Genomic DNA, 17,492 nt, shown 5'->3' with positions numbered 1-17,492 from the left:
TAAAACAAGTTTTATAAAGAGACTTTTCCATTCAACTACATTTTATATGATGGATTATACAGAAAAAATAGAATTGGGCTGACGTGTCTCTTGCTGTATTACCTGTTCAAGTTATGCATCATGTTTTTAAAAGTAACCGAGTAATTAACTAATTAATTTTGAGTAGTAATCAGTATAGTAACTGGATTACTTTTTTGGAGAAGTAATCAGTAATTAGTTACTAATTACTTTTATCAAGTAACTTGATGAACACTGGTCCTGAACCCCAAGGATCCCCATAACTGTCACGCTGGACGGAGGCCAGCAACTTGAACAGAACCCAAGCGCAGACACACGGAGCGGAGGCAGGAGGGCGTTTTAACACAATTTATTGGTGAATATATAATATGGGTGAAAACACAAGGACGTGGCAAACTGCGGTGTGGAAACGTAGCCGTGGAATTATTAGCGTGGCATGAACGTGAGGAGAACTGGATCTAGGCAGGTAAGTATTGGTCACACTGGGGAGAGCGGAGTTAGAGCTGGGTTGAAGTGGATTACTAAAGAGGGTAAGTATGAGAGTCTTTTCAGCTTACTTGCAGGAGGTGGAGGCGTGGTATCAAGGGGGAGGTGAAACGGCTGACTTGGGGTTCGTTGGATCCAAAGTGGTGGGTGAGCAGGAGGGCAGGCAGGTGAGGTTTGGAGATATTTCCCAGTGAGGTGGAAAGAAGCTGAGATCCAAGTGGTGAGCAGCTGTCGACACTGGAGAATAGGTCCTGAAGCACAAGAAACAGCGCGAGTCAAACAACTTGAGATTAGCAGCATGAACGTGAGAGCCGGTTACTAACATCAGGTAGCGGACGAACTGGCAGGGAGGAGATGACAGCGCAGAGCTTAAATCCCTCTTTGGCCTGATTGCCCCAATTAGCTCCAGATGCGCGAAGCTGAGGAAGTCCTGCCCACGGGCGGAGCCAAGGGTGCTCTGGCACTGATGGAAAATCCCAGCTGCTCACCCAGACCATGACAATAAAGGTCCGGTCCCATCCAACTACAGCCAATAACCTGCGTCAGTACCAAACGGATTCTCCTGTGAGGCATCATAGCAGCTAACATGAACAGAGATATGGCTCAATACATGACTAGTGGTCATAAAGGAATTAGCAGGAATACCAGAGGGGAAAAACACCAGCCACTGGTCGACACAGGAGTTGCTTGAGACTGTAAAATCGGCTGACTAAACTGTGCACCGCCTGGATTGACTACAAGAAAACCTATGTCTCGATGCCCAACACATGGCCTAGAACTGTACAAGATCAAAAGGACCCTAAGAACATTCACCAGGAATTCAGTGGGTATGTGTTGAACAATACTCCATGATCATCTTAGGGGTTGTACAAATGTTTCTCAATTTAAAATCTGCTATAAAAAGAAAATGATAAACCAATATAAAGAAGCTGATAATAACAGAATTAAATTGTAGAAAGACTTATCCTTTTAGTTTGATATTTAGTGATACTGCTCATTGTTGAGTATATTGTTCTGTTTGTTTTGTTTTGTTTTGTTTTGCTGTGTGCAGAATAGTGTCAGAGTGTATTTTTGGTTGTAAGTGCGTACTTGTACTATCACAGATAGGGGGCAGGTGTCAGTAAGAATTTATTCTTCTTCCTGCTCCTTTTCATGCATGGAAACAGTGTTACTTTAATTGAAAGGAAGGTTGTGTATAGGAAATGAATTACTGCTGTACCATGTGTGAAACAAAATAAAAAATGAAATGAAATGTGTTGGACAATACCAGAGGCCAACTTCAAGCCAATTGCACTAGTTGCCATCAAGGGCAGGATCTACCAAAGAGAAGCCCTGTCCCCACTGCTGTTCTGCATAGGCCTGAACCCCCTCTGTGAGATCATTGACAAGACGGATACCACCTACAGAATGGAGCAATTTTAAGCTACATGGATGACATCAAGGTGTATGCCAGGATGTACAGCAGCTAGATCAGAATGTCATTTGGATTGGAGAAGAAGTCAGTAGGTCATATCCGGTCGTTAAGTGATGACGTGACGAATCCTACTTCCGGGCCTAAAGTAGTCTGCGTTTAATATGGCTTTTGTGTTGTTAACATGTTTAATGTTTTGTATTTTCTTCTATTTAATCTCAAAAAGCTCCTAAAAACAGTCAGTGATCACTGTTGACCTCCCTCGGCTTTTATTACCGCTAATCATTTATTTAAGCTCAGTTTTTAAAATCTTATGTAACTACAGCCCAGCCCATGCAGCAGTATATGAATGACTAACCCAGGGGTGGGCAATTCCAGGCCTCGAGGGCCGGTGTCCTGCAGGTTTTAGATCTCACCTTGGGTCAACACACCTGAATCACATGATTAGTTCGTTACCAGGCCTCTGGAGAACTGCAGGACATGTTGAGGACCTAATTTAGTCATTCAAATCAGCTGTGTTGGTTCAAGGACACATCTAAAACCTGCAAGAACACCAGCCCTTGAGGCCTGCAGTTGCCCACCCCTGGACTAACCTCGTATTGTGGATGGATTATCTCAGTTGTTCTCCTGGCTGAAGTTTAGTCCTTTTACAGCATCCTGTCATGCGATTTCATTTGTTCCTGACCACTGAGAACCCTCACGTTAACTTTTATCAAGTGGAAAAAAAGTTAGCTTGTTTATATTATGCTAACATAGCTGTGTCGCTAGCGGTCAGGTAGCACATCATTATATACCAGCTAGCCAAACTTCAGCAACCCTACAAATGTCACTGCTGTTTAGTTTTCTGTCTTCATTTATGTTGGAAGTGATAACAGAGCTGTACGTTTTAATTTGTTTCCAAAACCCCGCAGTCAGGACATGCTATACTGTATTTAGATGGAAGCTAGCGAGCTAACTTGCTGCTAACTTCTAACTCCGTTAAATGTCATAAATTCCGTTTTCATGGATGCCTGGATGTTAAACTCAATTGTTACACCTGGTAGAGAAGAACGCTGATCATTTTATTACAGATGAAAGACTAGACAGTTTTTCAACTCTCAGTAATGCTACAGTGATCATTTTATATATGGACCTGGAGCAGAGTTTAGGCCCAGACACGGCTAGTGACGTCAGACTTAACGACCGGATAGAGAAGGAATGTAGTCAGAACTAAGAGGATTGCAGAAGGCAACATTGTAGACATCAAGGACAGCTGCAAGTACCTACGGCAGTGGGAATCACACTAGGAAAGCCATAACCACCAAATACCTGCAGAGAATAAGGCAAGTCCTGTGGAGTCAGCTGAATGGAAAGAACAAGGTCCAGGAAATCAACACCTATGCCCTGCTGGTGATCAGATAGCCTGTTGAGATAATAAGCTACCCAAAGGAGAACACAGAAACCACTGACATCAAGACAAGGAAGCTCCTGACCATGCATGGAGAGTTTCACCCCAAGTCCAACACCCTGAAACTATAAGCTAAACAAAAAGGAGGCAGAGGACTGCCAAAACCACTGATGAGGCAACAAACCTCCATGAGTACATCAGGAAGATGGCTACAATGGATCACATGCTTAGTGAATACCTCAGGCAGCAGAAACCCAAGAATGGAGTAAGACGAGGAACCATCATGGAACGATAGGTCCCTGCACGGTATGTACCACCGGCAGATAGAGGAAGTGGCTGACATTCAGAAATCCTACCATTGGCTGGACAAAGTTGGACTGAAAGACGGAACAGGGGCACCAATCATGGCAGCACAGGAACAAGCTCTGAGCACAAGATCCATAGAAGCTGGGGTCAAAACGGGAGACACCCCCTAGTGTCATGAAGTGTCACCCCCAGAAGTCCTATTGTATGTCCTATTTGTCTCAGTAGAAGTTCCATTCATTAATAAAGTATTTTGAAATTAATTGAATTATCAAATTCTTAATGGATTGTGAAGAGTTTGTGTGTGTGTGACTCTTGTCCCTTTGCAGCCTTCTTTCTGCCTTTTCTACTTTGCAGCACTATATTTGCAGCACTGCAATCATGTGTGAAGTACATAGTGTATGGTCAAAATCAACAACCTCAACTGCTCACATGAAGAACTTTGGAGCTGTTGAGCACCAGAGCAGACTGTTTTTGACCTCTGGTTGTGTCATTGGACAAATCTCTCAATATAAACTGCAAATACACAATACTGTAGACTTTTTCATTAATGCAAAACTTTTAAAACAATGAAACGAAAACATATTAAATTCAGATCTACAAAAAACCACAGTGATGAGAAGCAATATCAAGCAGTATTAAAAGAGTCTTTGTTCCTCTGAGCAGGCTCCAATGCCTGCATGTGTGTAAAAGTGCAGATTAAGATCTATTCTGCCACAGGCTTATTTTTAATCTACTGAAAAACATCATGGTTTCGAGTCAGGCTACCGAGAAAACAGGAAGTGCCGCTTGTGGTTTCAGCCAAAAGCGGTCTGTTAAAAAGAGCATAGAGCAGCGTGCAGCAAACAACAGAGAGCTGACAAAAGATACAAAAGGCACAGTGGAAGTTTCACTTTGATCTCTGTGTGGATTTTTATATGATGTATCTGTAGTGAAATAATAGTAATAATTATCACTGCTACATTTAAGTATGCATAATATTCTGTGTAAACAGATAAAAAAAACTGTTGTCATGATGACACATGATGGATTACTGAAAAACAAGCTGTGTGGGCATCAAGAGAAACTGTGCAGAGCTTGTTTTCCACACTGAAAAGCAGCTGCCCTCAAGAGTCTCTGCATGGACATGCTGTAAATGCTCATATATCACTCAGTTACATGTGTCTGTGTTCTTGGATCCATCAAGATGAAGTGGTGGGTGAAGCTGTGGGACTCCGGAAAGAAGTAATAGTTACCGACGGGCCAAGTGGTGTAAGGCTCTGGCAGTGGCTGAACAAAAACAATGAGGCTATAGAACAAGACATATGGTCATCCCCATCAGTTAGGTAATACATCACAGCATCTTCTGATGTGGTGTTCTACACATAATTAAATAGTTTGGACAGAGGGCTGGGCTTTGGTTTTGTAGAAGTAATCAATGTCTTTGTAATCAATATCAATGTTTAGTTTTAAGGAGGGTGTAATTCAAAACATTTTGTAAATTAAATACTAGAAATGCATACATCAAATTTACACATAGTTACATAAACTTGATCCACAACATGTAATTTTCAAAATAAACCTTTTTTTTTTAATTGCAGCTTTTAAATAACTTTTCACATCCCCTATTTGGATTTTCTTTCCTTATTTTTGATATTTAGGAAGTTGCTCAGGTCTAATCTGTACATTGATGTCCACGCAAGACAAATAATTGTTCTCAGATCAAATGTGTCAGTGCTTAATGTTACTTTGATATGTCGTCAGATAATAAATGTAACTGTGAATGTAACTGTTGTCTTTAGATTTCGTGTCAAGCCTTAGCTACAGTTCAGCCACACAGTGTGTCATGTCCTGTGTTTGGGGTCACAGCCACATTTAAACAAATTTCCAGCACAAAGTGAGAACATTCACAGATCTATTCTGAGGCTTTTTCACTTTAGTGCTGTATGAGAATATTTAATCTAACAATGGAATACATCATATATGTTTTTATCAAGTATGGAGGAAAAATCTTAACATATTTCTTGTTATAACCAATCAAAAGCAAAAAATACAAAGCTGTAAATTCTACAAAACTGTGATATTTAAACGGTAGAAACCCTGTGACCATTTAAACAACAATAAAAATGCACCTATGTTTTCCATTATCCACTGGACATTAAAATAACTAAATGAATAAATAAATAAATAAATGAAAAGACAGTATAAATGTGAATTCAGAGAGAGAGAGAGAGAGATACATCTGACTGACAGTTACTTTAAAAAAATAAATAAATAAAATTGAGTTCCAGCTCAGACAGCACAAAGGACACTGCATAAGAACAACACATATAATTTCAAAAATAAACTGTTCTATAAAAAAAAAAAAAAGGATTTGGTTGGATGAATGCTGGGAGAACTTTTGTCCGATCAGACCAAGATATTGTGTTCAGATGGAGTCCAGAACAGGACTGTTGCTGTGATTGCAGAGTCGCTAAGGTAGGAGTATGATTTTTTTTTTTTTTTTTTTAGGATTTAAAAATGACACCATGAATATCTGTAGATATAAAAATACTGGCTGATAAGATGACTCCACGTTTCCAGAGAATTGAGAGAAGAGGAACATTGCAACTTAATATGGTTTCACAGGACACTTCAAAAATGTCGTGAGAGTTTTCACAGAAGAAAATAGCAAAAACTATGAAGTGACTTACTGACTTGAAGCAAAAGAACACATCTGTATATTATAGATCTACTATGATGCATGTGAAACACGACATGTGAAAGAAGCCTATATGTGTTTGCCATGGACAGGAAATTTAATCACGTCAAACAACTGCTGTGGTCAAAGCTACAGAAACTGTTTGAGGTAGGTGTAAAAGCGAAGGAAGCACAGAGAGATGATAGACAGAAATAAAAGTCAGAGAAAAGCGGATCATATCTGGTTTTAACTGCAGCTTCTATTTCTACATTTATTATTCATACAAAACACTTTGTGATCATCTGCATCACATCAGAGTGGATCAGAGTGCAGTGATGATGGGGGACACTTTGCTCTGCATGACGGGGTTATTCTGTAAGTACATTTCTGATACTGTTTGAATGGCACCGATCAATGAAAATATTTAATATTTGTTAGAGTTACAGTGTATCACTGGTTTAAATTGTTTAACTGAGAGTTTAAACTGAGAATATTTGCATTTTTTGATGATTTTCAAAGCAAAATGTTGGTTTGTATCTTGGCTCAGTTTAGTGTGCAGCGTTTTGTTGGATACACCTTTGGGTTTTGCACTTGACTCATTTTTATTGTTTGAAATTTGTTACATTAATTTAAAATTTTAGTTTTTTTGTTTCCTTAAATTTTGATGTCCCAAAATTAGTTTATATGCACAGAAACCTTTTGATGAACTTCACCTTTGCAAAATGCCCGAGGTCATCATGAGTATTATTTTCTGTCAGTTTGAGCCTCATCACTTTTTCATCTTTACTTTAGTGCTCATTACAGTCCTCTATGGAAATACTCAAGGTGAGATTTTTTTCTTTTCTTCCTCTTTATAGAATATGTATAATACTAAAGCACTTATGTATCATTTAATTTAACATATCAACATGTTAAATGAGCCAAAGTGTTTAATCACATGAGCAGATGTTCCAGTCATTAATGAAGCAGACTGTGTATTTACTGAAGAGGTTGTTGCTTTCATCTAGAAGTTTCTTTTCTGTGTATGTATCTAATCCAGATGAAGGCACTCATGTGAAGACCAAAACACATATATCACCTAAATTATTTAGGCTCTTTAACCTTGCCACCATGCAGTCAGTCCTTTTTTAATATTTAATATTAATATTTTAATATTACCCTTTAAAATATATATATATATATATATATATATATATATATATATATATATATATATATATATATATATATATATATAACCTTAAACAGTTAATAGTAGTTATAAAACACTATAAATCAGATGTATGGGAACTTAAAGAAAACTGACAAAACTGAGTCCAGTTTAATTTGTAACAGCAAAATAACATCTATCCGTGACAATTTGACTTAAAAATGTAAAACAAGGTTTTGCTTTCATGACACAAATTAAAGCAATAATTCCTTCGATAACATCAAAGTGACTGCAAAATAAACAGATGCACACAAACCAAAGCTGTTTGTAAGACTGACAGTGAGCACATAAACACACAGTCACTATATGTTATGTGCCTTTGTAAGTAGCTTGCAGCAGGAAGTTTTGTAATCAAATGACAGCTATTTACTTTGACCACTTACTTCTGCATTTTCACGTTAACAAGAAGAACTCAGTTCTTCAGAGTTCTTTAACAATAAAAAAATAAATTAATTAATAACTTAACAACTAATATTGTGATGATTTATTTATTGTACTGTCTGACAACTTTTGAATGTTATTTTCTTGGTTATGAGTTTTGTGTTTGAGCTCAGGTCTTCTGTTAATGTTCTATACTCCTAGTTCCTCTGAGCATTATCATCTTTTGTGCTTTTCTATGTTGTTTCCTCAGTCCCAGTGTCAAGTCTACGTGTTGTAGTCTGAGTCTCAGTTTGTGTGTTTTATTTTGAAAATCTCCAGTCTCTTGTGTATTATGTTAAGTTTCCCTTCCCCTGTCTTTTCAGTCTGACTCTGTTTAGCTGTGTTCCCCAGATGTGTCTACATTGCCTTATATAATGTATATATTGTCTGTGTCTCGCTCTGTTCTTTGTTGCTTTGTTGTTCTTTGTTGCATCGTTCCCTCGTGTTGAGAATTCTGTGTTTTTCCTTGTGGTTTCCAAACTTCGTGGTTTCCTGATCCCCCATTTTTTAATTTCTGTGGTTTTTGTATTTTTGAGTTTAGAGCCTACAACAATAATGCTGCCTCTTTCAGCTTACCCCTTCATCTCTGAGTCCTGCAATTGGCTCCTAATTTGCCTACCACACAGCCGGACTTGACACCCCGTAGTTGTGTTTTGTCTTTCTTGTCCTGCAGACTTCTGACTAAAATGTACTTGAGTTGTAGTTTCTTACTTTAGAGATTGTGATCACTATTTGATCCAACAGCTAATCTGTATTTTATTTCTAGATGTTGTCTGTCTGAAACAATCACATACTAAGTCAGCAGAGCTCTTTACAGCACAGCTCAGTGTAAAACTGCCTCCTGCTGGTATGAATGTGCTGTCTGTTGTCAGGGTGGCCTTGGCATTTACTGTAAGTTCAAAAAAAAAAAGAGAGAAAATTGAGTCATCTTGATGTTACCTGCATTCATTTGTTTTATGAAAGCAACACATCTTTTTTTTTTATATTGGCAGTGGGACACAATAGATTTGATTGTCATTAGCAATAGACATAAAAATCCTGATGCCTTTATAATGACTTTGTTCCACTAATCTCCCAATTTTTATGAGAACAGTTCCCATTAAGCCCACTGTGATCCTGCAACCAAACTCGGTTCTGATACACTGGAGTGAAACAGTCACTGTCAGATGTGAGATTCAGGGAGGTGAAGGAGCTCAGTGGACGTATGAATGGAGAGCAGCCAAGTTAAACACACCTCCAACATCCAATGAATACAGAATCATCAGAGCTACTGAGTCTGACAGTGGAGGATACAGCTGCCGGGGCAGAAGGGACTATTTCTTCTCAGAGTGGAGTGATATCATCACACTGACTGTATCATGTAAGTTCAACAATTTATATCCATAGACTCTTTATAAAGCAGCTTTTAAAAAAGAAAAAAATACACTCACAGTGAAACTTCCAGGACAGAACAAACCATATCAGAGCTGCTTTGCAGCTTTAATACATGAAAGATGAAATACAGAACACATGTTGGATCTGCCTCAGCTGCTCCATCACATCCAGTCTGATTGTTAAACTCTGGAAATGTTTTTCTGTGTCCATGTGTGTTGTTGCCCACAGAAGGAATGTTTTATAGTAGATGTCAGGTTTGTTCAGATTTTAGTTATTCTGGTCACAGTGCATACTGCATCTTTTTTCCCCTCACAGCACTAATTTTATTGGAGACTTTATTGTAGTATGTTAGTATCTCCAGTTGTTGACTTTTCTTCTCAGATTTCACTTAAATCCTGTTCTTTTTTTTCTGGCTTCTCTTGTATTTTGTATAAATTGGTCATTCTGCCTGAGCTGGGTACAAATCTGTAGATGGATGATGAAACTCCAATTCAGGTGAAACTGTCAAACAGAGCAGTTTTCAAAATAAAAAGTTTTATTAAAAAGATTCAACTCAAAGAGACAACTACCCTGCTCTATAACCCAGCACAAAGGTATCAGCAAACTGAAATGTGCTGGTAAAAAAAAAAAGAAGTTAAAGTTAACCAGTGGTCCTTATAACAAACTAGGTTGAACAGTTAGACTTTCTTTGGGTTCGCTGGCTCAATAAAATCTCAAAAAACAAACAAAACAATGAAACAAACATTCCTCCCTCATAAAATCCATCCACCTTCTTCTGCTTATCTTTGTCAAAGTTGCAAGCGATGATAAAATTGTGATTTAACACTATCAAGTAAATAAAATGGGAAAATGAAATGCACCATTTGTATAAATAATACAAGTGATCAATGATTACCTGATTAAAAACAGATCAATCTTGCAGAAAGTCATTGATCGAGTGACTTGTTATACAGAGGTGTAAAATAAACATTTTAATTCAAGTTATTTATTTTACTCATTTATTGCTGAGTGCGCTCTCAGTGCTGCAGTTTTTTCTAAAGTGACAGCTCCACATCAGAGCTCTGAAACTTTTATTTCAATACATCATCAAATAATAAACATTAGTTACTGTCCCACCGCTTAATAATCAAAATCACTTTAATGTTCTCTGCAGATCAAAGTGAAATTAAATTGACTGATTGATAAGGTATTCTTGTTCTTGTAGCTGCAGTTCCAGAGTAAAGAGACTCAGCAGCAGATTAAAATCAAGTTTAAAAAAACCAAAACATTTATGCACTTTAAGCCTCAGCAAATGAATAAACATACATTTCAATGACAATGTGCTGTATGCTTTGTGTTGCTGTAACACTGATGTTAGTAAGGTACAGTTTAACAAGTTGTCCAACAGTGAATTTACATTTATGGCATTTATATCATGTTGTAAATAAAAGAATCAGTGAAAACTTCCAGCCAATTTTAAACCACAACTTTGCTAATAACCTGCTCACAACAAGGTTAAGTTCAGCAGTTCAGATAACAAAAAAGACATTTTGTTTTGTAGCTGATAACAAAAATGTCTTTTTTGTTATCAGCTACAAAACAGAGCATTAACTTTACAATTTTTCTATGCCGACCACGATCTCATATTGGATCTAGATTCAAGAAAAATTCTGTTACAATGAAAAGTTGTGGGTTTTGTTTTTAGTAAATAAATAGTAGTCTATGAAAGTTAAGCAGACTAGTTCCAACTTATAAAAAAAAATTGACAATCATAAATATAAATAAAAGCTCAACGACTTAAATGTGATCAAACTATAACCATGAGCATGATTCCAATAGCTATACTAGAATAAGAAAGTCTGAGGATATAACATAAGAAACCCGACCCAGAGGTACCTGCTGAAAACCACAAAACCCCAAAATGCCATAAAAAAACCTGAGAGTCAAACAGAAAATGTTAAATATATGAACCTGATGAATCTGATAGTCCTGACTCAACACAGTAGATCAAAGAACCTAAAAGAGTTTAATATGTGCATCACAGCAGTGATCTGAACACAAGTGACTTCATGTTGGAGCTCTTTACTGTCAGAAGACTTTTTTTACAAGCTGACAAACTCAGAAATGTTCATGTTTCCACAATTCTGCTGACTCATTAGGATTTAAAAGAACTATTTCAAAGTGTTTAACTCTCATGTTCTCATCACTGATCAATAAACTCTCATATATACAGACTGAATTGTAGCAAAGCAAATATAAAATGTTAACGGTTGTGATCAAAATGAGTATTTTGTTTGACAATAGTACAGCGTGTTTTACTCCATCAACAAGGTTTGCTGTAACATTTGCATCTAGTTGTATAAATTGTTCTGATTCAGTCATTTAGTTTTGTTCTTTTTCTAAACTGGGCAGCATATAAACCAAAGGCCAAACTGAGAGCTGATAACACAACTGTTCCAGTAGGGGGCAGTGTGACCCTGACCTGCTCTGTGAACCCATCATCATCATCTGGATGGAAATACTACTGGTACAGGGATAATATCCCAGTGGATGCTGTCTCCCCATCAAATGGACAGATCAGTGTCTCAGAGGGAGGAACCTACTGGTGCAGAGGAGGAAGAGGAAACCCAGTTTACTACACAGAGTACAGCGAGTCAGTTAAGATTAAAAAAATTGGTGAGTCTGGATTTAGCAACCATGCTGAATAGATTAAGCTTTAGGATTGAACATGAATAGTCATGTAAAATGTTGAGTCTAAAGAATCAGTGTCAGGAATGTGATCCAAAGAGGGGAGACTAGGTGGGATTATGACTGTGAAACAACCACTTTCAGCAAATCTCCAAATCAACATAAATTCACAGCTAGTTCTGTAGCAATTCTACAAGTAACACTGCAAGTAGTATAGAACAGGAGTGCACAATATAAACATGACAGATAAATAGAACAAACAGGAAACACATAGAAAGAAGCCTTCAAATAGAAACAACAACTAAAAGAGCAGTGAGAAAACACTGAAACACAACTTCACAAAAATGATTCATTACTTTCCAACAGGATCTGTCCTCACTGTGTCTCCATCATGGCTGAGTCCTGGAGCCTCAGTAACTCTGAACTGTGAGGTTGAACATCCGTCTGCAGGATGGAGCTTCTACTGGTATAAAGCTGTTCCTGATCTATCAGAGAAATCCTCCAGTTATGAGCTGCTACCTGATGGCAGTGGGACTGCACAGGACTCCTACATCATTCATGGACAGACACACACAGCAGGATATGTGTGCAGAGCTGGAAGAGGAGACCCAGAGTATCACACTGATCACAGTCAACCAAAGTTTGTCTGGTCTGCAGGTCAGTTTGTGTTCTATTTATCATTTCATTGAGCTGATATTATGCCATCATTTAATTCACCAACATCTCTCTAACTGTGATAAACCCATTTAAAAACTATTTTGAGAAGAAGAATCAATCTTTTCATTTCTGACTATGATCAAGCCAAACTGAATTTACTTGTTCCTTTTTTGTTACCTTTTCCCTTTTTAATTACAGTGATGGCATAAAAGAGAAAGGGAATAGAAAGCAATGTGTAAACGTCTTGAGCTGCTCGTCATTTTTTATATTTTGCTTCCAAGTAGTCAGACTTCATTGTCATTTTTAACCCTCATGTTGCATTCTAGTCAAATTTAACCGATTTAAAAACTGGAAATACACACACACACCTACACCTTAACACCTGCACACACACACACACACACGCACACACACACCCACACACCCACACACACTCTCTCTCTCTCTCACACACACACCTGTGTTGGCATTTCTCACAGACAGCTGCAACATTGTTTCGACAGCACTGAACTTTTCTCATAGCTTTGGTGTATAATGCTTTGTTGAGGCCTTGCTCAAAGGTCACTGTGGGCAACATCATGGAAGGTTGATGTACCCCGTTGTGAGGCTCTCGATTACATATTTGATCACCACACTAGTGAGGAGGACCCAGGCCAGGAAGCTGACAGTGAGGATGTATTAGATAAGGAAGTGTCAGAAGCTTAAGATGGAACAAAATAAAATCCAGACCAAGAAATGACTGATGAGGAGGAAGAGGATGGCCATTCTGAGTCTGTTGCTACATTCAAGTAAAAGAATGGGAACTTCTCTCCACCTGAGAATTAAGTTAGCATTCAGTTGAAAATGCCATCATGGTGACCACAGCACCTATAAAATGTGTCTTATCCTATTGATGATATCAAATCATGCTTTGAACTGTTCCTGACTGAGTCCATCAAAACATGACCCCTCTATAGGGCATAAAGTGAGGATTTCTTTTTTTGTTTTTTGCTAATATTACTTTTTTAAAATAGAATTTTGAATGCTAACATCTGTGAGCTTTGTCTCTTCACTGCATGTTGTTTCCAGATGTTCATTCAGCAGCGTCTCTCACAGTGAGTCCTGACAGAGTGCAACACTTCACCTCTGACTCTGTCTCACTGACCTGTGAGGGAAACTTCACTGAGTGGAGAGTGAGGAAGTTCTCTGAGGACGGCCGACTGTACTCTGACTGTAGGAGAATGACTGGATCCACATGCAAAATCTACAGATCAGAGTCAGATACTGCAGTGTACTGGTGTGAGTCTGGATCAGGAGAGTTCAGCAGTGCAGTCAACATCACTGTACAGAGTATGTTATTATACATTTACTTCTTGGATTTTATTGACTTGAACGTCATATGTCCATTTGTTTCAGCTTTGCTGTGAATGTGATTCTTGTTTATTTTGTTCTGATTGTTCATCTCATTTCATTCAGTCTTGCCATAAACCAATTTGCAAAAAAGTGCCAAGAGCAATCACCAAAACGCTCAAATCTATCATCAGAGGGTTATTCCTAAAGATTATAATGTAAAAAGGTGCAGTTGTATCAAAGGTTATGCTGTGCAGAGCAAGACAGGGAGATCAGAGCAGCAAACTTGCATTATTTTACTTGCACTATGCTCATCTCCATGAACTACTCTGCTCCATCTCTGCTCCTGCAGCTGTGCTGAAACCACCCCTCACTGCTACAGCAGTCACATATGAACATGAACATAATCATCTAATTTAGTGAAATGCTTGTTTGTTGTTCCTATTGCACCAAAAATAACCCAGACCTTAAGAGATGAAGTTTCACAGATCACAATTCAAAAACAAGTTTTACAGAAATTATTTGGTAAAAATAGGACACATACAGTAGTTTATAAAAAAAGAAATGTCAGCTTTTTCTAAGAGTGTGCACCAGCTGATGTGACTGAAACAGTTGTGTGTGATTGTGTCACAGATGATGGTAATGGTCCTATCCTGGTGAGTCCTGTTCATCCTGTGACTGAGGGAGCTTCTGTTAGTCTGAGCTGCAGTTTGAGAACACAAAAAATACTTTCCAATGTGTTTTTCTATCACAATGACAAACTTATTCAAAATTATACCCGAGGGGAGCTGAAGATCTCTGCAGTGTCAAAGTCTGATGAAGGTTTCTACAAGTGTCAGTACTCAGGAAGAGAGTCAGCACAGAGCTGGATGTCAGTTAAAGGTGAGCAGGATCAAAACATTTGATGGATTTTTGTAAATTAGTTTAATGACTGAGAAGGAACATTAGATTGTCTGAATTAAGTCTCAAAGTCACCTGGCTCTATTTTATAAATGTATTTATTTATAAAATTATAATTTATTAATAATTATTGTTTGTGTCACAGTAACTGTGTCAGGAGCTGACAGCTCTTCATCTCCTGTGTGGTTGATTGTTGGACTGGTTTGTGGAGTCTCTCTCATTATTATTCTCCTGCTCTTGTTGTATCGCTGCAGACAGTCCAAGTGTAAGAGCCTCTTCTTTTTATCCTGTATTAGAGAGTTTATTTACTACATGGACTTTAATTATTCACACATATACATGTATTCTGATCGAACAATTTACAACACAAACATGTGTAATAACATTTGTCTCTTTCACAGATTCCTGCTTCACCAGGTTGGTAAAATACTTTTTATTATTATTTTAAACAAACATCAGTTACTTTTGAGTTTATTGTGTTTATTTCATGTTTTAGGTGGATCCAGTCTGAGAGTCACAGTCCGGGCTCCTCCACAAATCATGGAGTCAACCAGAATGAAACTCATGAATACAACTCTCTTCATCCTGGTCAGCACTTAAACCGATCTTTATTATCATTATTAATATTGACTTTTCATTCAGTCTCCATTAACAGGAACATTTCTTAGGTTCAGTTTGTGCTCAGCAGTTTTTCAAAGAACATTTATCAAAATCCAGTTGGACAAACATCCAAATAACCAACTGACTACATGCACAACAGATCAGAAACAAACAGGATTTTACAACCTGATTGTATCTTTAACTTGACTGAAAGAATCCACAAATGTTGTTTCATATCAGAACAACACAAACAGTAACACCATGATGGGTTCATGCTCTGAAAATATTTGATCACGCATCACCACAGAAAGTTTTTCTGTTTTTGCACTTATTTTTAAATATGCATGTCAGTGCGCCCCAGGGTGGCGCTTTGGGGTCCTTAAGGACTAGTAAAGCGCTATACAAATACAAGCCATTTACTATTTATGATTTTTCTGGTTTGCTAACCTCTATGAATCGAACAGACAAGTAGCAAACACTAAAAATTATAAAATACATTTTTTTTTAAATTTGAAATATACGTAAGAGCTAACAAAGAAACAGATTTTTGATTTGAAGAAAGTAAGTGCATGTTTACAATTCTGTAACTATAGATTTTTACATTTCAGGTGCAGATGAACCCCAAGATGTCACATATGCTCTTATTGAAATCGCAAATGTCAGAAGGAAGGGTTAGTATGCAAACCAATATAGAAAGATAATTAGAAAATTTTTACAATAAAATTTTTTTTTTATTATTTTCATTAATCTGATCATCTTAACAGGGAAGCATCATAAACCAGAGCAGAGTGCTGTTTACTCTGAGGTGCAGACGGGAGCTGCAGGTACAGTCACAACAGTCTCATTCAGTGTTTGTACTTGAATGTGTCATCACATCATTATATTGCAGGTAATTATAGGTCAACATGGAGTTTAGTTATTCACTTACCAAGCTTAGCTACTACATACGACCACTACACATCAGCAGAGTTGAATCTTATACACATCGAGGGCCGTTCAGAGTTTAGTGTAAGTTTGTCTGCTTCATATACAGAATGATATTGTTATTGTACAGTATGGTATTGTCCATCTATATGTCCCCAAACTAAATAGTTTCTCTCATGTTTTTACTCTGTAGTAATGTTCTTGTCATCATATCTGTGCTGAACAAATGTGTCCTGAGCTCTGACGTCTCTTTTAGAGGACAGTCTGATGTATGCTGAGGTCAAACAGCCCAAAAAAGAAAAAGCCAAGAAAAACAAAGGTGAGCAAAGTCTGCCATCATCTCCACTGAATATTGCTCATCATGTTTATCTGCTCTTAAAATGTAAAGCTGTTTATTTTATAGTTTATACTTATGTATTAACAATTCATCAGCTGATTAAAATCTATGATACTCAATTATTGCATTAGTGGAGACATCCAGTTTCCTCCTGGTTAATGATATTATTGTTTTCAATGATCTTCTCTTCATTCACAGGAAAATCAAGTCCTGCAGCTGATGCAGCAGTTTATTCTGAAGTCACATCAGGAAGCTCTCTCAGTAATTCTGCTGCCATGCAGGCTGATTTATTCTTCACATTATTAAATGTCTTCAGCTCATAATATCTTTACATGTTGGAAATCACTTTGTCTTTTTGTGCTTGTCTTACAGGTCAGTGAGGAGAGCTGTAGCAGCAAAGCCAAGAAGAAGCTTTTTATGAAGCCACTCTTGCTCCTCTGCTCCCCAAATATCAGACATGCTCAGCTTTATGTACAGTTACAATATTAAATCATAATATCAGACATATTACTCTCTTTTAGTATAAAACAAATGGAGGTGTGTTCATGTTAATATTCATGCTCTATATTCAGTTATATTTCATAAAGATTTTGTAATAAACCTTGAATGTATCTAACATGTTCCAACAACAGTGAGAACAAAGTGTGAAATATGTGATCTTTAGTATCTGACAGCACAACTTAAAGTCAGTGTTTGCAGTGTTTCACAAGTAAATACTGATATGGGACCAACAAATACTTTAACTGTGTTTGTCTAAAGATCTCATACATTATATAAATAAGAAATATATGATTGGTGGCATATACATTT

The 17,492-nt window shown here is 37.5% G+C and overlaps 1 protein-coding gene across 1 annotated transcript; it reads left to right on the top strand.

Annotated features, from left to right (window-relative positions):
* Window positions 1–12,572: 12,572 nt before the first annotated feature.
* On the top strand, window positions 12,573–17,133 carry LOC112844594 (uncharacterized). The gene is made up of 11 exons (XM_025904222.1): window positions 12,573–12,592; window positions 13,661–13,921; window positions 14,555–14,803; window positions 14,967–15,086; window positions 15,223–15,238; window positions 15,318–15,409; window positions 16,030–16,092; window positions 16,186–16,245; window positions 16,602–16,664; window positions 16,881–16,943; window positions 17,055–17,133. The coding sequence occupies exons 2-11, from the start codon at window positions 13,813–13,815 to the stop codon at window positions 17,060–17,062; spliced, it is 843 nt and encodes a 280-aa protein (XP_025760007.1). The 5' UTR covers window positions 12,573–12,592; window positions 13,661–13,812; the 3' UTR covers window positions 17,063–17,133.
* The last annotated feature ends 359 nt before the right edge of the window (window positions 17,134–17,492 follow it).

Source organism: Oreochromis niloticus, unplaced genomic scaffold (assembly GCF_001858045.2).
Source record: "Oreochromis niloticus isolate F11D_XX unplaced genomic scaffold, O_niloticus_UMD_NMBU tig00000402_pilon, whole genome shotgun sequence".
Taxonomy (NCBI): domain Eukaryota; kingdom Metazoa; phylum Chordata; class Actinopteri; order Cichliformes; family Cichlidae; genus Oreochromis; species Oreochromis niloticus.
Note: the sequence above shows the minus strand (reverse complement) of the source record. Positions and strands in the feature narration are given on the sequence as shown.